Source organism: Crotalus tigris, unplaced genomic scaffold (assembly GCF_016545835.1).
Source record: "Crotalus tigris isolate CLP2741 ecotype Arizona unplaced genomic scaffold, ASM1654583v1 scf7180000018998.211855, whole genome shotgun sequence".
NCBI lineage: Eukaryota > Metazoa > Chordata > Lepidosauria > Squamata > Viperidae > Crotalus > Crotalus tigris.
In genome coordinates, this window is record NW_024097317.1 from 40,708 (window position 1) to 64,416 (window position 23,709).

Genomic DNA, 23,709 nt, shown 5'->3' on the forward strand with positions numbered 1-23,709 from the left:
TTAGCATTGGGAAGATGCCTACTTAATCAGATTATAGAATGACAAGCTTGATTTTGTGCTATGGTGAAAGTGAAATCTCTCATCCAATTCTAAAGTAAATGAAGTCAGGTCAAGAATATAGTTGAACTGGAAGACCAGTGTCTGAAATTCATTTCTTCTCTTGAAGTCTCTCTCCCACCCAGACCTGAAGTTCTGGGTTTTTTTTTTCTAAAATTACCCTGTAATAAGCAGTTTTTATGCCTCTTATGCAACCTTGAAAGAATATTTTAAACAAAAGATGCACTATTAACATTAGTTGTTCAGATCAGTCCAAATCAGTCCAGGGTTTGTCTTCACCTTAGTGTGTTTCCCTCTAGCTCAGTTTTTCTACTGCTCCTTAAAACAGGTGGCAGTGAGTTGAAAATGGCATTGGCACAAATATTTGACATTTCTCTTTACTTTTCCAGAATTCAATAGAGAGTCCTAAAACGTGGGGACAGTCAATTATGTTTTCTTACGATTGAACTATCGGTGCCAGATATCCCATGTTAGGTGCCTAATCATTTAAAATCAAAGATAAGAAGCTAGTAGTATCACATCAGATAACTGCTTTTGGCAATAGCTTCCTGGGTTTCAGTTAGACCAATGTAGCTCAGGATTTCCCAATCTTTTAGCCTAATGAGTAATGTTATAATCTGAAAATATGTGAAAGCTCTCTTTGCCTTTTTGGGAAGGGAGAGCTTGCTCATTCAGAAAATAAATTCTCAGAAGTTACAAACACCTCTTTATCAGAATGCTGTTGGTCACCACATCTCGTCCTCCAGCACAATGTTCTTTCTCGGAAAGTACTGTGGTATACTGTATTGTGTTGCATTGGGTAAAAACTTACTGCATTTTAGTATGTTGTTATAAGCCAGTGTAAGTTGAGATGATTTGACAAATCAAGTTGAAAACAAAATACCATTGACTTACACACAAAATATAGTAAAAATGCAGAGTGTGACAGAGGAAAACCTGACTCATGTTGAAGGATAATTTACGGTATTTTTCTTATGACTTCCCCTCTCCTTGGCACTGAATAGTTTCTTGTCCATTCTATTTCAACTTGCAACCAGAGCCATCATTTAATGTTTGTCATGCACGTAAAAAAGCACGACTTCATCTTTTTCCTATTGGGGAGTATTTTTGATATGATTGGTCCATAGTAGTATGCATTTGATAGCAGAGCTCCCACCAACAAGGGTATCTTGGTTTTTTGTTTTTGTTTTTAAGAAAATCTGGTTTATATTGATTAAGCTCTGGGTTCCTTTGTATTTGTATTCTCCCTGCCTTGGTTTATTTTGCCCATAGTAAAAAATATACAACAGAGATAAGGTACTGAGAGCCCTGTAGATATAGTTGAGTCGAAGCTTCCAATAATCAGTATAAGCAATGGTGAAGAGAAGCCTACTTTTAGAATAGTGTTTACAAAAACTCAATATTTTGTCTTTTTAATTCAGCATACTGGAAGTATACTTTTTTTCTAAATAATAGGACTGGAGAATTTATCTGGATGTAGACCTTAAGCAAGGAGCCTACTGTAAGGACATTAGCAGAAAGCTTTTATCTTGGCTGATGCTGGTTTTTAAGTCAAATCATCAAGTTTTAGACCCCTCAGTAATCTTGTCTGCCTCCTTCTTTTTTATAGAATGTGTACGTGAATATAAATCGCATAATGTCGGTAGCCAATCGTTTGGTGGAGTCTGGTCACTATGCTTCACAACAAATCAAGCAGATTGCCAACCAGTTGGAACAGGAATGGAAAGCATTTGCTGCAGCCTTGGATGAACGCAGCACCTTGCTGGATATGTCGGCTATTTTCCACCAGAAGGCTGAGCAGGTCAGTCATTCCACAAGGCCAAAGGATGTCTGTTGGTTTTCTAAGGTGTGATTGAATTTTATAATTGGTCGAATAGACAACCTAAAATTCTGAGACACTGTAGCGAGTGTCAAACTTGTGACATTACATGATGTGTCATGATGTATTGCGACTTTTCCCCCATTGTTGGAAATGGGGTGGGCGCGGTTTTGGCATGACACATCCGACCCGCAGGTTGGCAGTTTGACACCCCTGCTATAGAGCATCTGAATTCTTTTATTAAATTGCTGATTGCAATTGTTGAAAGTGGCACTTTCCTGCCATTTTGAGACATAGGCCAGCCATAGAAGCCATGTGCAAACCATGTTTCTAATCCCTTAACCAGATTTTCAGGAACACAAATGAACATTCCCTTATATATTGAGAAGAAAAGCATGGTTCCTACCTACGTGGTATTAACACTTCATCTACTGTGACCCTCAGCTCTCCTATAAATGTTAGACATGCCTCCCCCGGCTGCCAAAATATTCTCCATCCTGGTTAGAATCAAGGGACCAGCTTGTATATTTGGCTTGCAGAGGCATTGAGAGGAGAGAAGACTCCTTACGGCTGATGAATCACTTAAAGTTACATGCAGCTATGATCTGGGATCCACCCTCTTAGATCTTGCTTTAGGCAGTAAGAAAGAGCCATCGTTGTGGTTGGTTTTGCTGCATTGCAAAACTGCACTTTATTTTTGCTGGAAGGAACAAGGAAACTCGCATCTTGATTTTCTTCCTCCTATAAAAATTACACAAGGGAAAGGAATTGGAGTCTACTGAAATCTTTTTTTCTTTAAAGGAAAGGCCCGAAAAAGGAAGTTTGAGGTAAATTTGTCTGCACCTGCTTTAAAGATTATTGGTCTGTAAACTATGAATATTCATAGGTTCATGTTAAAGGCATATATTGTAAAGGGCCTCAGAAATGAGCTGAGGATGAATAAAAGGCAGAAACAAAACAATGCTTCTGCAGATTCATTTTCCATAAGTAATAAAGGATTTCTAGGAAAATGGAGATGTTAGAATTTAAAACCAAAGTTAAATATTTAATCCAAGGCAAATGTTTCACTCTGGTTCTTAGCTGTTAGTTTTGTTATGTAACAGTTGCAAGTTATGTGTTGCTTCCAATGACTTAAAAACCTAATCTAAAGAGAAGCTGGCATAGAAGCTAAGCTCCAGCCCTGAGTGGCCTATTCCCATAACTAGAATGTGACTTTCTTATTGCTATTAGCCGTGGTGGTGAACCTATGGCACGCATGCCAACAGGTGACACACAGAGCCCTCTCTGTGGGTACGCGCGCCGTCGCCCCAGTCCTAGGCCTTTAGCTGGGTTTTATAAACCCTTTTCGTTTTAGGCCTCTGCCACCATGTGCAAAAAAAAAAAAAAAAAAGGTTCAATCAATCAATTTCAACTTCTCACGGAAAAAAAAAAATCTCACAAAGTTGGAACTGATTGATTGAACTTTTTAGTCCCACTCAGTCTGCCATTACCACCGCAGCCACGCCCACCCAATGGGCCCACCCCCACCCAATGGGCCAACCCCACCCAACGGGCCACGCCTACCCGGCACCCGACAATACATAAGTGGGTTTTGGGTTGCAGTTTGGGCACTCAGTCTCTAAAAGGTTCGCCATCACTGCTATATAGTGTTCACTTATAAATTTATCTTCGTGGTCTATAGTATTGCTTCTATTATAGTTAGCAGTGCTGTTTGAACTACCTTTATTGATGGAAATGGGTGACCAATGTTCAGCTCTACTCTCTTTGATCATTGGAATACTATTTCAGTTTCTTGCTCCACTTGTCCAGAAATACAGAAAACATAGTATCATATGATTCCTGATGCCAGCTGTCTTTAGCCACAATTTGTGCGGCCAGTACTCATGATGGGAACTGTAGTCCAAGAGTATGCACTTCCCAGATTTGCTCTGTGACGGAGATGGGCAGTTTCTAAATGTAATATATAACTAAATATAAATAAACATTAAAGAGGCCTAACTTTCTTACCTGGTATGTGTGTTTTAGATTGGAGAGCATATTGGGACAATCAGGACTTGTATGCTATCACTTAGGACAGTGATACCCAAACCTGGGTAAATTACCCCAAACTGGATAAAAGTGTCTTCACAAACCCATTACCCATCATAACAGGGACATTTAAGTTGACTTGAAGATTGACATGTGCACTAAAATATATTCAGAAATCTCCCAGAGTATTCCCATAAAGATGAAACTGCTAATAATAATTTGTTGAGATGACATAAACATCACTCAACAATATTGTTTTTATAATAGAGGTCCTTAAGTTACGACAATTCATTCAGCAATTGTTCAGAGGTATGACGGTGCTGAAGGAAGGACTTGGACTGTACTGAAAGTTTGATAAGATTTTCTGATAAGTGGTTTTGGGTAATGAAGAATAAAGTTCGGAGTCTTAGGGACTTCCTTTGCTTGCTGATGACACAAGATACACCCAAATTATCTCCCTCTAGGCCAGTGGTTCTCAACCTTTTTAATGCCACGACCCCCCCAACCGGTCGTAAGTCGAGGACTACTCAACTGATCGTAAGTCGAGGACTACTCAACTGGTGCAGTACCGTTTGCAGAATGGGACTTTTGGCGGGCTCAGCAGGGCAGAGACAGTCTGGACAATTCCTATTGGCTTTTGAAAGCCAATAGAATTAGACTCTATTCAAGAGAGTCTATTTTATTGGCTTTCAAAAGCCAATAGAATAAAAGGAAGTAGCATAGCTAAGGAAAAGGGGGAAAAATGGTGGACTGCATTGTTTGGCAACCCCCGTGAAATGGTCATTTGACCCCAAATGGGGTCCCGACCCACAGGTTGAGAACCACTGCTCTAGGCTGCAGCTGTTCCTCATTACTAAGCAGAGAAACATTGCTCTCATAACTTGATTGAATCTCAGTCATACTTTGAACACCCAAACCAGGCCCCCTGCTTCCTGCTAATCATATAGTAGACACACACACATACACACAAAAATCAACTCCCTAGTGTAGTTGGGGTTTTCTAATGGTTGAGAATTCAGCTCTGCTGTTCTTTATAACAGTCTCCTTTGACATTATTGTCTTTTCTTCCATTAAGCAAACAGCTCTATGATAGGTTGGCTGGAAGGCTGATTATTTTGGGAAAAGATCATTTGATTTCATAGATCCAATCCAATGAAAAGTACCGTAAATGCCGGCATATAAGACGACTTCCGCGAGCGCTGAAATCGGCGCCAAAGACGGGGGTCGTCTTATACGCCGAGTCGTCTTATACGCCGGAAATACTGGTAGTTTCCGGCGTATAAGACGACTTTCTAGGAATGCGGCCCAGCTATAAAGACGGGGGTCGTCTTATACGCCGGGTCGCCTAATACGCCGGCATATACGGTATATTTTCCAAGGCTTGTGTCAAAACCCCCTAGATTTTCTCATATTAGAATGAAATAACTGCCACCTACTTAAATTATATTTTATTATCAAGGGCCTTAAATGAATGTGATGCAGCTGGGAAGCATTCCTTCCAAACTAGTGAATGATCTGTTTTTGATCTGAGCACTTTAAACAGGTCACTGTCTCTTGCCTTGAGAGCTGTTGTAATGCAGCCACAAAAACTGTAGATTGCTAGTTTGCAAAATAAGAATAGTAAAGGCAAAAAGTCATGAATTCAGGTAGTATGTTCTAGGTTTGCTCCAGGGAGTTGCTCTATTACAGTATGGAGAGATTACTGAAATGTGAAGAATTCCACAGATGCTAAATTGTGTATAGAAAATTTAATTTCTAGTAACGCCCCCCCTCAAATTGACAAGAACTCTATCTGAAATAACATAATGGGCTACTCGACTTCATCTGTATGTACAACTTCATCTGTACATTCATATCATTTGTGACTGATTTACTAATCATATTTGCTCCCTGCTGGCTTTGTCACTGAGGTGAGTTTTTTTTTATAAACATTCTGCCAGATTAAGATAGGGAGACACTTTCTACTTTCCCCAAGAGTCAACACCAACTTAAAAGATGTTATCATTTTGAGTATCTTTGTATCCCTGAGGCACATATAAATAGTACAGAAATTGTTGAGGAAAACATGCCTCCTCTTCATCTGCCTTAAAACCTTAAAAAGATGGGTTCATACATCAAAATGCCATTGAATTGTGTGGAATGTATATTCTTATAAAAGAAAAGAAGCAAATTATTTTTATTTGGCTATTTTCTGTTCCAGGAGAAATAAAACTAGAATGTAGAGGAGTCTATTTGGATTAAATGGATTAACCTCATTAATTGTTTGATTGGATACTTAGTTGTGTACTTTTCCCACACAAAACAAGAAAACAATCCATGAATTGCAAGTTATTGTATTAATGCAATGTGTCTCTTGAGTGTGTACAGTATTGATGGTGGGGATGATAGAAGCAAATGATTTGATCTGATTTTCTGGTGCCAGAGATTGCAGCTGAACTCTTTTGGATTCATTTGGAATTCTTTTGCATGTGAATTGAGGTTTGGCTTCAGATAGTTTTAATGTTTCCATATGTGTTTGTTTCCTCTTCCAAGCCTCTCCATAGCTAACAAAGATTTCTCATATTACTAAAGTGTTTCTTTTCTTTTTAACAACCCGCTCTGTTTTGCAGAGGATAGTGAAATGAATTGGTAATTCTTTTTTGAAATGGAATCATTTTTATATTTTGGAGGAGCCAGAGTGGAAATAAACTTGAAATTATGTTAGCAGCTACAAAACTTTGTCTGCTTTTTAATGAAGGGGAAAAAACTTACATTTGAAAAGAGGAGCTCATTCTGTAAAAAAAAAAAAAAGTGCTTGCTCAGAGAACTTGATGTTGTTTCTTAGTGGGAATGCTTGTAGTGAAGATTTTTTTTTCCTCCTAGTACATGAGTAACGTGGATTCATGGTGTAAGGCCTGTGGTGAAGTAGAACTTCCCTCAGAACTACAAGATTTGGAGGATGCTATTCACCATCACCAAGGAATATATGAGCATATTACCCTGGCATACTCTGAGGTAGGTGATATTCTATTTCCAGCTTGTGAGTATAATGTTTGCCATATTAAAAATATACAAAGGGCTTGTGCATAATAATATAACAGTGATCATACATTTAGCAAAAACAATGAAAATAAGTTCTGTGGCATTTGAAAGAATAATAACTTTTATTATTTTACTGCAGTACAAGATTCTGTGAACCAGAGTTCACTTTATCATTTATGTGTTTATGAGGAAGAAAGCAAAACTTGAAATGGGTCAGGCTGAAAGAGAGTGGTTGGCTAAACGTCACCCAATGAGTTTCATACCCAAGAGAAGGACTGGAACTCAGTCTCTCAGTTTCTAGGCCAGCACCTGAGTCACTACACCAAACTGGCTCTTAGACACATATGCCAAGCAACTGAGATTAAGAATTAAGAAATTTGATGAAGAAGATTTTGGTCTGCAAATTGTGTTTCTTATGGGGATATGTTTGCCCTTAGGATGCTAGGAAGCAATTGTGCTTGCTTCAATAAATTAACTTGGCATCACTGTGGAATTTTTAAAAACTATCTAGAGATGCTTTTAATGCCCATTTAAGTTTGCAGTAACAAAATATTTATCATATTTAATTGGCATGTAGTTTGATTGCAGCTCCGTTAAGTAAACCCTTGAAGTAAAATGATACTAAATATGTGTGAAATGATGCAATTTTTATTCTTTTATTGGCTAAGTGTGATTGGACACACAAGGAATTTGTCTCTGGTCCATGAGCTCTCAGCGTACATACCAGCAACAAGTGATAAATCATGATCATAACATACAAGCATCATAAATCATAAGATACAACACTCAGTCATAAGATACTAAATAATCAACATAAATCATAATAGGATACTAAATAAAAGCAATCAACTTAAATTATGAGACACAAACAACAAAGTTATAGTCATAAGGAGCTAAGGAAATAGGTAATGGGAAAGATAAGAAGGATAATAGGAATAGTAATACAGCTCTACTAGGTGGTTTGACAATGGCTACAAAAGAAATGGTCAGACATGAACAGTCTTCAGTTCACTTACTGTGCTAAGCCATGATTTTAAAATGGTTTGTTGAATTAGCCAACATGACTGCTTTCAGATATACTTCTCTCGCTTCTGCTTTTGAAAACAATCTTCTCCCCCAAGTTGTTCTTTAAAAGCATCATCTATAGAAAAAGTTTCCTATATATTAGGGTTTCTGCTTTGGAAACCCTTCATTTACAGCAGTGGTTCTCAACCTGTGGGTCGGGACCCCATTTGGGGTCGAACGACCATTTCACGGGGGTCGCCAAACAACACAGTCCACCATTTTTCCCCCCTTTTCCTTAGCTCTGCTACTCCCTTTTATTCTATTGGTTTTTGAAAGCCAATAGAATAGACTCTCTTGAATAGAGTCTAATTCTATTGGCTTTCAAAAGCCAATAGGAATTGTCCAGGCTGTCTCTGCCCTGCTGAGCCCGCCAAAAGCCCCATTCTGCAAACAATGCTGCACCAGTTGAGTAGTCCTCGACTTACGACCGGTTGAGTAGTCCTTGACTTACGACCGGTTGGGGGGTTGCGGCATTAAAAAGGTCGAGAACCACTGATTTATAGGCTACAACTGTGGCTCTATCAAATTTGCCCAAAGAACTTTGGATCCATCGCCAAAACTGGTCTCTCCAGCTTCATTTTGGGTGATAATCCAAAAGGATTAGAAATACTTCTTATGCTCTCACCTCAACTTTTAAATAACAAGAAATCACATTTGTTCAATCTTTTTTTTTTTACTATAACTAAAAACCATTCCTGCTTTGCACTAAATTATATGGCTACAGTTTCTTTTTTAAATTCAGTGGCTGAAATTATTTATATCATTTTTAAGTGATGTCTGTTGGCTATTTTACAACCATTTACAGTACATTAGCAGTTCAGGCTTACTGCTGCTCCAATTATCACTAAGAAATAGAAATATAGTGCTGGTGACTTTGTGATTAAATAAAATTATTTCAATTTTCTACTTACTGTTGTCAGGCCTTATATTTCAGAATGCCTCTGTAATAAGATCAAGGACACTTTTCTCTCTCACAGCAGTGGTGGGATCCTGCATTAATATAAACTTGACATCTCATATTATTCTCACTGTGCTATGAAGGCAGTTCCTCATCTCCTTTAAAGAGTGGGGGGGGGGAATGAGCATCTGAACCAGCACTGTATAGTTCGAGTTAGTAGACAATATCGCTAGCTAAAATTTCCATATCTCTTAAGTATGAGCTGTGTTGATAGCAGTAAATCAACATTTCCAATCAGGACATGTTGATACACCTGAGTAATCTTTTCGCTGAAAGATGTGTATAAGTCATAACTGATAACTAGTCAAGGCTTATTCTTATGACCTTATGCAAAAGCAGCAGCCATTCTTACGATAGGAATCAAGTACCCGATTTTCAAAGCTCAATCTTTAGGATAACCAAAGCTCATGGCAACATACAAATCAAACACTTTTTTTTTAAGAGAAGAGAGGAGGAAAATTACTCCTGTATTTGGATCCTTCCAGGATTTTTTTTTTTTTTTTTTTTTTAAATAATGTATCGGAAAGAAATTCAGGCTGCAAATCTTCCCCTTCCTGGTTCTGTTTAAATGTTTGTACATAGGATTGTTTAAAAAAATTAATTCATGAAATTTCATGAGAGGTGTTTTTGGATTTGTTACTGTTTTATGTTTTTTTTAAAATGCAAAACAGTCTGCTCTAAGCATTTTGGAAGCATTTTGAATTTGGAAACAAAATGCTTCAAATTTGGAACGCCTCTGTTTCAAGCTTGAGATGCTTCCAGAAAGGCTCCAGAATGAAGTTTGCCTTTAAGTTTAAAGCAAGGCATTTTGGACAGTTCACACTCAGAATCTTTTAAAATGAAACATTTATCTATTTATGCAGTTCAGCATTTATCTATTTATACATGGCATTTGAAACAGTTTAACCCAACTATTGACGATGTATTTTCTGCCATTTATAAAACCTATTTACTGGCCCTTCCTACAAATGATGTTTATTATTTCTTTAAAAAAAAAGCTTCCTTAAATGACAACTTCCCATTGAAGCATTCATTTTTCAGTCCAGACTGATCATGAAAAGGGAAGAAGGCAAGCTTGTACAATCTGAATACTGAGTAATTTATTTTCCTTTCTAGGAAGTGCGAAAAATATCAAAGTCCTGTTTCTGCATATACAAAACAGAGTTATAAAGATAAAGGAAGAATGTTGTTCTCTTCAATAAACCTCAATAAATTGTAGCCAAAAGAGGTGTGTCAAACCTCAGATTGATTACAAAGTACTTGTGCCATCAGAGTCATATTTAAAATTTGACTGAAGACAGATGGTGAAAGTAACTTAATTTATAATAATGTTGCATGGTCCCTTTCAGGCATGCCCAGGTACCCTCCTGAGGAAGGCTTGATGTTTAAGTAGTTTGTTTTCAGTTCACTCAGGCTAGAGAGGCTGATGAGAGTTTTCAGTCAAATGAGTGTAGGAAACCTTGACGGTGAGCAGTCACCATCAAGTATGTCTCATTTTAAGCTTAATTCTCTGTTAAGGTACCTATTAATCTACTTCCATTTGCATGCTTTCGAACTGCTAGATGGGCAGGAGCTGGGGCAAAGAACGGGAGCTCACCCTGTTTCGCAGTACTTGGGTCTCGAACCCGGGCTTTCCAGCTGACAAGCTCAGCATCTTTAACTGCCCTAGCGTCGGACATGACTGGACAGGAAAACCTTTACCTTTACACTTTCTCTGTTAAGGCAGTCTCCACATGGCCAGAAACCTCTCCATGACTGTGTCAACTTTTGATTCTGTTAGACGGTATCTTATCTCTCTCTCTTTTCTGCACTATTAACTGCTTGTTTGCAGAAGCTCCTGAGACAGAAGGATTCTTTCTGCATTACACAGCTATAGGGATGCCAATATAGAAATAAGAATAATCCAGTCCAAACCAATCAACCAGAAGCTTTTGTCTATCTCAGGGGTCTTTAAACTTGGCCCTTTTATGGGGCCTGGCTGAGGAATTCTGGGAGTTGAAATCCACAAGTCATAAAAGGGCCAAGCTTGAAGACCCGTGGTCTATCTAGAAACTTCTGGAAAACCTTATATTTTAATGTTTATTGATACCATGACATCTTGGGAACATGGATATTGTACCTATATTTAACCTGATGCATAGTTCTTGACTACATAACTTTATTATCAAACGATTGCAATTTTCCCCTCTGCATGCTGCATCTGAAACCTTTTGTTTCTTAGGGTTACACATAGAAATGTGTAAATGTAACTATAAACACATCATCTCCCTCTTTTCGAAGTCAATATTATGGTCTGTGAAGACAAATGCGTCAATTCATTTTGAAGAAAAATAGTAAAATTAAAGCAAAATGGCTTGCATTTTAACAAGCTTGGAATTTTAACAGTGACTGCTATTATAGACCAAGACTTAGGTCTATAAGAATTCATTACCTCTGAAGTCTAGCCTCTCCAATAAAGTCTTACAACTTGAAAGATTTCTAGAAGTAGGATTTCTCGATCAGGGGAAGTAGTTGAAATAAAATCTTGAATCCCTTCTTACTTGTTTGATTTCATCCAAAATAAACTCCAACATGCTATTCTTGTAAAGATACATCGAATTGGCAAAAGCAGTGTTGCAATTCCATATTATAGAACTCTGCGGCCAGTATGTAAACACCGTCATTCTTACTTTCTAGGTAAGTCAGGATGGGAAATCACTCCTTGACAAACTGCAACGACCTTTGACACCTGGAAGCTCAGATTCCCTAACTGCTTCAGCCAACTACTCCAAGGCAGTGCACCATGTCCTAGATGTTATTCATGAAGTGCTGCATCACCAGAGGCAGTTGGAGAACATTTGGCAACATCGAAAAGTTCGCTTACATCAACGGCTTCAACTCTGTGTCTTTCAACAGGATGTACAACAGGTCAGTCCATATCTCCTAGTATTGGGGATTCTGCATGCAGAGGGTACCCACATCTTCTTGCTCTAAGGGGAAGTTTTAAAAAGCAAAATTCTCAGCCAGTGCACTTTCCTATTATCTTGATTTGTTGCGTTTACAAAAGTAGGTTAAAATAAAATACTTAATTTGAAGAAGGAAGGGTGGAACTGTAGCACTGATATACCAGTAGATTTCTGCTGGACAGCTGGCAGTTCCAGGGCCAAGTGCCACCTAAAATCCTGTCTGATCTTGAATATTGAAAATTGAAATGAGTGTTACCTATAAGGTCTGAATGAGAAACATCTCAAAAACTCTCTCCTTGAAATGTCACCCCTCTTCTCATTGGTTTGGTGATGCCATTCACTTTGAGACCTTCAGTGCATCTACAAATATTAAGTGAAGCTCTTGCCACCCAAATGTAGATCGAATACATGTCTTTGCTTGTGTGTTCTTGATGTACTGCAAAGAATGATGGCCAGAGACTTCAAAAACAGAAAACTACTGAAGAGTTGAAGAAGAGCGCTCTTTGAGGAGTCAGGTGATTTCCAAAGCCCAGTTGGATATCCCGAGGTACACAAAAAGAGAATTAACCCAAATATATAAACAGAGAGGAGGAGCTCAATTTTCAAAATAAAGCAATAGAATTAGTAAGGAGCCAGCATGGGCAGGACCTATTTGTCTGGTAAATAAAATATAAAAGCAGTGGAAACCATATAATCAACATGCTAATTCCCACTGCCATGGGGTTCAATTTAATTAACTAGGAGCTAATGGGGAACTAACGTCCTCCTATTACAAATGGAACTGGCTCCTCCAATTAATGAAGACTGAAATGGTTGGTTTTGGGAGCCAGATGGGAGCTGTGTCCTTCTGAAACTCATACTATAGAGGACCCTTTCCTCTTCCTTGGATTGCACAAGCTTAAAGGAATCCTAGATAGCATTGCCAAATGCCATTCTATTCCATTTATATCAAATGGTTCTACCCATGAAATATCCAGATCTTGGCAAATGAAAGTCAGCTCATCCATAAAGAAATCTGCAGAAAGCATCTATGGAGCCTACTGCCATCTCATTGCTCTCACCTCTCCATAAGAGAACCTGGTAACTTTAAACATGTTGGCAGATGTTTATAGAGACAACAAGAATGGAGAACAAACATTTTGCTGTTCCTGTTATCAGTGCTAAGCCCAAACCTGGGTTTGTTTCACTGTTTAGTCATGTTCACTTTTTAATCTTATGCCATCATCACTTCAGAAGTCTTTTTAATCACTTCTAGCTCCTTGATATATTAGTGAGCTGCCTGATTGGCAAGTGGAAAGGGGCCTTGTAGAAATAATCTTATCCAGAACTATAATCATCTCACACTGCCAGGAATCAACTAGATTCAAAAACTGAACAATCTACCAAATCATCCACAAAATCACTCACAAAAGAAGCAAGAATCATCAAGTGTTTGGGGCAAACCATTTTAATAGGAGTTTTGCCCTTATGGAGGAGTAAGGAACTAAACAATCCACAACTTTGCCCAAAAGTGATGTGAGCGCAGCAAAACACTGATACACACAACTTCCATATCCAGATGACATCTGCTATAAAGTATGTACCAACGTCAGCATGTGCCTACCTTTGTGAGTTAGAATCAAAATTACATGCAATAGGTCTATAGCAGGAGTCTTCAAACTTGACCCTTTTATGACTTGTGCATTTCAACTCCCAGAATTCCTCAGCCAGGCATGCTGGCTGAGCAATTCTGGGAGTCGAAGTCCACAAGTCATAAAAGGGCCAAGTTTGAAGACCCCTGGTGTACAGTTTTTGTTGGAGGCCACAAATTGTACATGCCTAATTTCCTATATTCCCCACAAGAGCACTTTATGGTTGAGAAAGAATGACTGGCCCAGAGTTAGCCAGCTGACTTTTGTGCCTGAGGAAGGACTAGAACTCACAACCTATTTCTAACTCAGGAGAAGCCATTACCCCAAGCTGGCTAGTGAAAAGTTTGTGGTTCAAATGAATACCATGACTTAAGAAGTGATCTGGCTAAGAGGTGACTCTGGCCAGCACAAAAAGTGACTCTGGCCAGCCTACAGAGAAAAAAAAGTCAAACAATAGCCATGTCTAACTCAGCACAAGAGATTTGATCAACAACAGAGCCTCCTCGAGATCTCACCAGTCTCCTGAGACCCCCAGGCCTAATGATAAAGCCAAGATTTGATGAATTTCCAGAAAATAAAGTGGGATGGATGTGATCTGACTTTGGGGAGGGGGGAGAACCTACAAGAGGAGCACCAAGGCAGATAAGGCCAATTTTCTTGGGCCTGCTAATTGTAGATCCCTGATTGATGGGACCTGGAACATGGCCTTTCTTGCCAGATCTGATGGGATGTGCAGATGTTATCCTTCAAATAACCAGACTCTATGCTGTGAAGGGCTTTAAAGGACAAAGCCAGTACCTTGAATTGGACTCAGAAGCATGTTGGCAGCCAATGCAGCTCATGGAGCAGAGGTAACGTGCTGTTCGAAAAGCACACATAACTGTGCATGTTGCTGCATTTTGCGCCATCTGAAGTTCCCAGTTACTCTTCAAGGACAGCCTCGAAGTAGAGTACATTGCAATAACTGAATGTAAGGACCCACCCCACTTTGCATCTTAAGAAGACAGAACTCTTGGAATAATTCTTCCAACAGGAATCCTTTATTAAGAGAAAATGGTTGCAGGCATGCTAGACAGGACTTGGGGTCCAAGCTCTCCCATTCAAGGTTTTAAGGGGTTCCCCAGTAGTCCCACCCAATCAACCCCCCTTCCAGTGATAGTTTCAAGTATCACAATTCCACTCCCTTTCTTCTTTCTTCCGTCTGGATGGAGACTTCAGATAACTACATGAAAGGCAACTTCCCTCCTTTGGTATGTTAACGCTTCGAGGTTACAATAAACACACATTCAGCATTCAGCTCTTTGAAGTGTAAAGAAGGAAGTGAGGGCCATAAAGCCCCTTTGTTCTCCCCCTTCTCTCCCTCTTATGGCAGAATCCAGAGAAGGCAGAATTGGGAGTTTCTATATTTGATAATTTAAAGATGAAATATAATTGGATTCTGACATCGAACCAGGAAGTGACTAGGGCACAAGTAACTGTGAGCAGAACCCTCAAGTTCAGGGACAGGAACTGATGCACAACACAAATGGTCCAAAGGCCCTTCTAGCTACAACCACCACCTGCTCTTTGAGCAGGAGTTTCGAGTCCAAGAAAACCGTCACACTGCTCACTGGGGACATACAATTCAGAACCATGCAGCACCAAAAATGGCATGGTTTTAGAACCAGCAGGCCCCAAAACCCAATGCCACTCTCGCCACAGGTCAGCTGAAGCCTGTTCCTCATGCAGATCCTCACAGCCTCCAGACACCTGGGTGAGACATCCATAGCATTGCTTAATTTGCCAGGGGCAGAGATGTCTCATTGGGTATCATCAGCATAGTGATAATATCTCACTCCATGGCAACAGATGATCTCACTAGGTTTATAATAGCAGTAGGATCAAAGGGTAACTTATTTTCTCTATTATAATACAGCTTTTGGACAGTCACTAAAGACACTCAGTTCAGCTTCTATCTCAAGCTGTGGGAATTCACTGGGTGATTTGGGGCCATTTATTTCTTTCATGCTAGTTTATCTCATATCTCTCCCTATTGTTATGGGGGGGGGGGAAGAAGGGAGATCCAATGTAAGATGCTTTGAGCTTATGAAGAAAAGGTAGGATACAACTATAACAAAATAAAAATATGGTTGGTGGATGCCTCTGAAAAATTCCACATATTGAGAATGGAATTAGAATGAAAATTAAAGTAGACTAGTAACTCTAAATAATGGCTTTAGCACATGCTTTGAAACTCAAATTGTAGTTTGGGTTCTATATTGCAATCATCCATAATAGTGCAATGTTTGAATGAGATTTTTTTGTTGTTGTTTTTGAGATGTTGCTTTAGATTCATGGACTCCACGCTTGCCAGATGTAAGAATGATGAAAGAAAATGGGTTCGTTTTGTTAATGTGTTGGCTAAGTACTTCCTTGGAATATGACTAAGACAGAGGCATAAAGATTCTTTATAGAGTTGATGACATAATGATAAAGGCATGGTTTTATTTTTCTTTTGCTGCCTTTTGTGGTTATACAGGATATCAAACAGTGGTTCTGAGAATTTGGAGAGCTATTGCTAGCCCAAATAAGTCAAGATTAAACCAAAGGATCAGAAGTCAGATTCAGCAGAAGTCATACACTTTTCTTGTAATATTTTTAATTTTGTAATATCTTTGAGGGGTGCTTGGTCAGGGCAGAACTGATATATAATGAATTTTAGTCAAAAGAGTGAATATAATATCTCAGGCTAATTTAAGCAGATGCTTGATGAATAAGGGTTCCCTTTGCAGGCTCCAGGGTAAAGTTGACTGGTACAGGACATGCCATTCCCCCAAACATGTCTTGTATAGGCTGAATTAAGCTTCATATTCAAGGAAGAGCTCCTTAGTTCTACAAATGCTTGCTGGTATGATGTATCTGTAGAGAATTTGCAGAATAGGGAACATCTTGTTTCAGTTACTGCTTTAATTGCCATGGTATAGGGATGTATACGTTGGCCTCAGTTCCCAGAATGTTTAGTTACTGAATAGATTCTGATTAGTAAAATCATTGGAACTTGAATGGAATGGAAAGCAAGTGAATGGAAAGAAATTTTTGCCAGATGGTTCAATTGAAATCTTGCACTTTGTGGTTAAGCACAAGGGGGCAGCTCCGTGGGTCAGGATAAAATTGCATTTCAGTTCAGTGACTTTCAAACATCACGTCCTCAGGGATCTTCTGTATGGATTTATCTATCAAGGAGTTTTGCAGATAGGACATAGAATCTGTGGTTTACAGAAGATACTGGTGATATATGCCTGCATGCACATTCTATTGGATAGTGGCATGGAAAAGTAATCTCTTGAATTTAGAATTTAGAAACAGCTCTATGTATCAATCTTTGAGGTAGGAGAGTGTTTTCTCTCAGTATAATTTAATTTAATTTAAGCAGTTTTCCAAAATTTTCTGACTGTGAGAATGATTGCTGGAGTAGATGGAGTTTTGCTGATTTCAGAAGGATGTTTCTTCTATTAGCAGGGCACACATCCCCATAGGAGACAATTTTGATTGCTTAGTTTACAAACTCATCAATAAATGGGGTACTTGTTTTTTTATCATTGCAAACTCTGGTGAGAGAAACTGCCACCAGTCTGAATGTCTAAACTACTGGACTTATAACAATGCCATCAATACATGAGAAAAATGCTAGCCAGGCAGTGGATGTTTTTATGCATATATAAATCCTAAGGTAGGATTCATATGGAGTAAGAACGTTAATAATTGCTGGATTTTCACTGATATTTGAATTTGTCCCTGAAATATCTATATTCCATGTTTCACAAAACGTTTTAGGGAAGACTGTTAGGAAAATAATGAATTATGGCTTCAACTGATTTAGCCTATTACGTTCCACAACAGCAGAACCCGTTAGAAGCAACTTACAAATATACAGTTGGATTTCGTTCATGATGATCTGTCTTGCAGGTGCTGGATTGGATCGAAAACCATGGAGAAGCTTTCCTTAGTAAACATACAGGAGTTGGGAAATCCTTGCATCGAGCCAGGGCACTGCAGAAGCGCCACGAAGACTTTGAAGAAGTGGCACAGGTAGGGAATTCACCACTGGCAACTATTCTTGGCATTCAAGGTGCCCAGTGTTTGCAACCAGTTTGAAACAAGGAGATGGAACTGGTTGCAAACATTGTAGCTTGAAAGCATAGGCGCCTTTCAGGGTCTGACTTTTAATCTTTTTTCCCCCTTTCTTTCTTTGTCTCCCCATTGCTCTTCTCCATCCAGGTTTCCCCCCCCCCTTTAATAAAAGTACCCTTTTCCTTCGCATCATGTCCATCTTGTTTCTCCTCTTCCCTCTTTACTATGCCTGATGGAACATATCCATGAGGCAGTTTTTGTGTCTTTCAATAAAAATGTTAAAAAGTTATTTAGAGGAGGGAATCAAGCTCATTTATAAATGGGGTAATTTATTTTACGGGTGATTAATTTTAATTGACAGTTATAAATTCAGTAACCAGTTGGGTTATTTTTTTTAAAAAAATCCTGACACACAGACATACATTTGTTACTCGTGTAGTGGGAAAAGGAGAATCGACTTACAACAGTTGGTTTAGTGACCATTCAAAGTTACAGCGGCACTGAAAAAGTGACTTATGACTGTTTTTCACACATACAACCATTGCAGCATCCCCATGGTCACATGATCAGAATTCAGATGCTTGGCAACTCACTCCTATTTAGGATGGTTGCAGTGTCCCTTTTGCGACTTTCTGATAAGCGAAGTCAATGAGGAAGCCAGCTTCGTTTAACAACTGTGTTACTAACTTAGTAACTGCAGTGATTCACTCCACAACTGTGGCAAGAAAGGCTGTGAAATGGGGCAGACTCATTTAACAGCTACCTTGCTTAGCAATGGAAATTTTGAGTTTAATTGTGGTCGTTCAGTCGAGGACTACCTTTAGTGGGCTATTAAGTTTAAAACCTTTCTGCCCATTGGATAAATCCAATAAATAGCCATATAAAATCTCTTCTAAAGTAATCTTTTAAAAATTGCACCAAAGAAATCCGTTTAATTGTTTATTCATTTCTTTCTGCCCAAAACACTTATACGATGCATTTGTTCATTTATTTTTTGAACTTGTACCTTGCCACAGTCAATGTACTCTCAAGATATATAGTATAAAAACTGTTAAAACATCCAACATAAAAAGGACCAAAAAATAAAGGTAAATAAAAATAATAGAGATGGTGCCCTGCAGGCAAACAAGAAAACGCTCTCCCAAATAATCCAATTTTCAATAACTTCCTGAAAACCAATAAGGAAGAATGAATTTAATGGGGGAACGGGTTATTCCAAATCAGGAGCACCACCAAAGAAAAGCAGAGTCACCTATCCTTGGCTCCCTGTGACTAGGGCCCTCTTGGAAAATGGACCAACAAGGCAGGTATTATTATCTGCCCTAAAGCTACACTTTGCACTCACCTATACAAATCTCTCTGTGTGTATCTCTTCATTGCCTGAACTGTGGGAAAGTTTGTAGCCACTTTGAAATAGCTGGGCTTCTATTGCTGCCAGTTGCTGTTCTGAACATTCCCTATACCACCTGGAAGTATGTACATTATTAGAAATGAACTATTAGGCAGCTCACTAACTCTAGAACAGTAAAGGCGAACCTTTTAGAGACCGAGTGCCCAAACTGCAACCCAAAACCCATTTATGTATCGTCGGGTGCCTGGTGGGCGTGGCCCTTTGGGTGGGTGTGGTCAATTGGGTGGGTGTGGTCAATTGGGTGGTAACGGCTGCGGTGGTAACGGCAGACTGGGTGGACTAAAATGTTCAATCAATCAGTTCCAACTTTGCGAGATCTTTTTTTTCCCACGAGAAGTTGAAATTGATTGATTGATTGAACCATTTTTTTTTTTTTTTTTTGCACACAGCAGCGGAGGCCTAAAGGAAAAGGTTTTATAAAACCCAGCTGAAGGCCTAGGACTGGGGCAATGGCGCGCATGCCCACAAAGAGGGCTCTGCGTGCCACCTGTGGCACATGTGCTATAGGTTCGCCACCATGGCTCTAGAATATAGATTGCTCATGTAACCATTAGTCTTGAATTATTGAGCATTTTATTCTCTTTCTACAGAGCGCATGATGGCCAAATATGTAAGACATGGGCAAAACATTACAAAGTTACAATGTTTCAGAATAGAATTTTTTTGTATACCTCCACAAAAAAGTAGAAGCATGGTAGTTTATAGGAGAGATCCTTCACATCTGACTTCTCCCTGTACAGTGATTTCAGTTGCATTTGAAGATGTCAGAGAGGCGTGACAAAATATAATGAGTACTGTACAATGTACTCAAACTACCTTTGAGTTCTTATGATTTATTTAGCCTGTGGGGGGGGGGGATGATTTCTTGTTTACGTGATGAGGAAGCTTATTTACAGTCATAGTATTCAAGCATAGTTTTCAGTAGCTTGATATTTTATTTGATAAACAAGTATTTGTTTGATTGTGGTTGCAAGGCACATATGCAAAGAGGAAAAAAAAATACAAGGATGTCTGCCAGCAAATCTGTCTATTTATTATAATATTTGTATCATTCCAGAATCCTTCTGAGACATTATGACATTTTGTAGCCAAAGGAATAAAGCAGTAGGATAGTGGCAAGACAGTTCCTGTAAATTAAAGTTGCAAATGTTTATAAGAGCTGAGCCCAGATGATTTTTCAAAGTTGGGGGATAAAAAAGCAGTGACAACCTTGATTACTCTAAAAACAAGTACTGAAACCATTTAAATAGTGTTTTTAAAAGATGTCACCTTTAAGAAGTATGGACGTCAATTCTCATAATTCCCCAGCTCTCATTTTACCCTCCCCTTTTCTTTAGAAAGATTTTGTTCATGTCAATTAATAATATAGAGCCCTTCTGAAATTGGTTGGGTCACATGGGTATATCACGGGTTGTGTGTTCCATTGATAACTGCTGAAGATTTAAATAGATCCCATTTGAAAACCCTGTAATCCAGTGATCCCTGGTGATATGAAATAGCTATAGGTTGTTTTATTGTTATTATTTTGTTGAATAATTTAATAAACACATTTATTACAGCGTATCCCGCCTTTCTTCCTTGACTGTAAGGGCTGTGCATGACCTTCCTTTCAATTTTTGCACACAAAGCAAATAACATAAGATAATCTTAAAAGCATTTACCGAAATCAGTTGTGAATGTGAAGGTAAATGACAGACTTGCAAATGTTCTCCTGTAAGTGCAGTATCTTAAACCATGTTTAAGTCATGTTTAAAGATACTGTAGTCATGGGTCTTCAAAAGATAGGGCGATGATATCACCAGAGAACCCAGGATTTATACTCTGCTTCTTCCTTTTTTTAGAGGAAGATGAAACCTACTAGAAATTTGACATACATAGTTTCTTCCATTTACCACCAAATCTTGATTGGAAATCATGCTTCAGCAATGTGCTGCTAGATTTCAGTCATACAGCCTTGAAAGACATCAGAGGCTACAAAATGGGGTTTGGGAATTGTTTATGGGTCAATATAAATGTTTGTAAAATCCCTCTGCAACTCTTATTCTCTTGCCATTTCTGCAGAATACATATACTAATGCAGACAAATTGCTAGAAGCAGCTGAGCAGCTGGCACAGACAGGAGAGTGTGACCCGGAAGAGATTTATCAAGCAGCCCATCAGCTGGAAGACCGGATACAAGATTTTGTTCGGCGGGTGGAGCAGCGCAAAATCTTACTGGACATGTCTGTATCTTTTCATACCCATGTTAAAGAGGTAAGCAAAACAATAAATAACATCAGGATCTTTGTAAGTGCATGCTCAGAAGCTAAAATAGAAACTTACAGCAGCAAAAGCTGGATTGGTCTTTCAACAGATCCTGAACAATGTGACATTTTTTTGGGTTCCCATTCCTTCTAATAGACCTTGCCAGTTTTGCCTGATGCAAAGCAGCCTTTCAAACAGTATTGGTTATTTGCTGCATTAGCTGCTCTTTTAATTTCTTTCAATGCCTCTGAATGCTGTTAACTTGGGTGCACTCTAGGGTGGATCCTGCCCCACTTGAAAAACTACAACACAAGTAAAAACGTAGGTGATCAAGGTAAATATCAGCTTTAGGCCTTGGAAGCCAGGTAGCCTCTCAAACACAGTAGGTACTATGTAAAAAATGCATTGGGTCGTAGTTTTCCTTGAAGGGACAAGCAATCATTTAATATTTGCAATTAAAAGAATTAGCGATCTGAGAGAGAGAAACCAATCTAATTTAAGGTGGTTAATATAAATTTCACTAGTATTCAGGATGTAATATACTGTATATAGATGCTCTTTCAGTTTAAATTTTCCCCCAAAACTATAATCCATTCCCTTTCCTTAAAGTTATTCACTGACATGCTTAACCAGACTAGTCCAAGTGATATCAGATGAGGGTCCATTTTTGGCTGTTGGACTCATTTGGCGTTTTGAGGGCACATAGTAGGCACTTTTACCACATGGGAGCTGGGTAAGCTTTCCCTTTCCTCAATGGCAACCATGGAAGACATAAAAGGTACAAATCACACAGTTACCAGAATGTTACCTATTACTGCCTCCTCTCCCTGCTGCTGGATGCTATTTTTTTTTTTTTTTTTTTATCTCTGCTTAACTTTTGTTATTTGCTGGGAATCATATGTTTCTAAATGCATTGGGTTGAAGCCATTTTCTAAGAAAATGTTTGTGGCCCAGAGGCCATTCCTGAAAATAAAGGTGTTTTTGGAGATTCTTTCCTTCCTTTTCTACCTGCTGAATCCTCCATTTTTTTCAATTAAAAGAGTATTTGAAAGATGAGATCGGGACTTCAGCAAAATACAACATGGATGCTCTGGCTCCTACATTGGAGATTTCAGATCTAATGGCTGCAGAAAGTGTTACAAAAAGTCAGCCAACCAGTTTATCTCAGGTTAAAAAATAGTATAAAAGTCTTGTCCCCAAAATGTTATCTTTAAAATAGAATAAAAAGCAAACAAAAAAAAAACAGTCAAAATAAATAAGGGGGATGGAATTACATTTTCTTTTAAGCATGAGAAAATTCCACTGATTACTAAAGAACGTACAATGAGGATTCATACAAGAATATGGCTAATAAATTACTCTTTTGGTGATCAGTGGAATATTTCTTGTTTTAGGAGAGAGTTTTATTATGCTGTATTTTTATTAAAGTAAAAGAATAAAAACAAAATTTCTCTCCCTCCTTCCAGCACTTTGAGCTGTTACCCCATTACAAAGCAACTTCCTGTCTATCATTATACTTACTTCATTTTTAATGTAATACATAAATGGTAAACTTGGCTCTTGGTAAGAAATTTCTGTTCTTCTTATGCAATATTACTGGATTTGTTTATACTAGAAAGTGAAGAGAAATCTAAAGGATAGTTGTACATTCATGAGTTATTGGAAGCTATCTCCACAAAATGGTTTCCTCAGCTGTCGGCTTAATAGGAATATTCAGCAAAGGCAGGAGGGAACAGAAGACAAGACTATTACCTGTTGCCAAAGATCAGGAAAAAATAAATGGAAAGTATGTAACAAAGTTGATACTTCCAGTTGTTAATTGTTCAGGGTTGCCCAAATCTGTTTTTTCCTCTACCTCTTCTCTATCTTATGTCATAATCATGTTTTTGATTTTTTTTAAAAAATTGTAAATCTGAAATCAGGAGGTAGATTACTTTTTATTATCTGAGTCGCTCTTGGAACTCTTCTGGCTAAAGCGCAGAGTACAAAATGTACAGATAAATAAACCTTACACTTTTCTGGTCTTAAGTTCTTGCTTAGTGTTACTTACAGGTAAAACATTTTGAAGGCAAGATACAATCATATGAAAAAGCAAGTTCACCCTCTTTGAATTCTATGGTCTTACATATCAGGACATTATAAAAAAAAAATCTGATCCTTAGCAGTTCTTAAACGCAGCTAAATACAACCTCAGATGAACAACAATATGTGACATATTACACCATGTCATTATTTTACAAAAAGAAAGCCAAATTGGATTGTAGGTTGGCACCTGTGTTGTTATATTTCACATGAAGAACCTGTTGATTCTTGTGATTTATTTTAGTTTATTGTTTCAAAATAACACTTCCTCAGGCAACTAGGTGTGCTGGCCTTTAACCACCAGTTTCCATAGCTCCAGAATGAATTTCAGCCCTCAA

The 23,709-nt window shown here is 38.5% G+C and overlaps 1 protein-coding gene across 4 annotated transcripts in view; it reads left to right on the forward strand.

The window, feature by feature from the left end:
* LOC120314724 (triple functional domain protein) overlaps nucleotides 1-23,709 on the forward strand; it is a 166,192-nt gene that overhangs the window by 21,914 nt on the left and 120,569 nt on the right. For all 4 annotated transcript variants that reach the window (XM_039358107.1, XM_039358108.1, XM_039358110.1 and 1 more), the window contains exons 6-10: nucleotides 1,667-1,858; nucleotides 6,767-6,898; nucleotides 11,625-11,855; nucleotides 17,470-17,592; nucleotides 21,107-21,298. In XM_039358107.1, coding sequence (XP_039214041.1) covers nucleotides 1,667-1,858; nucleotides 6,767-6,898; nucleotides 11,625-11,855; nucleotides 17,470-17,592; nucleotides 21,107-21,298 — 870 coding nt within the window. The remainder of the gene's footprint in view (nucleotides 1-1,666; nucleotides 1,859-6,766; nucleotides 6,899-11,624; nucleotides 11,856-17,469; nucleotides 17,593-21,106; nucleotides 21,299-23,709) is intronic.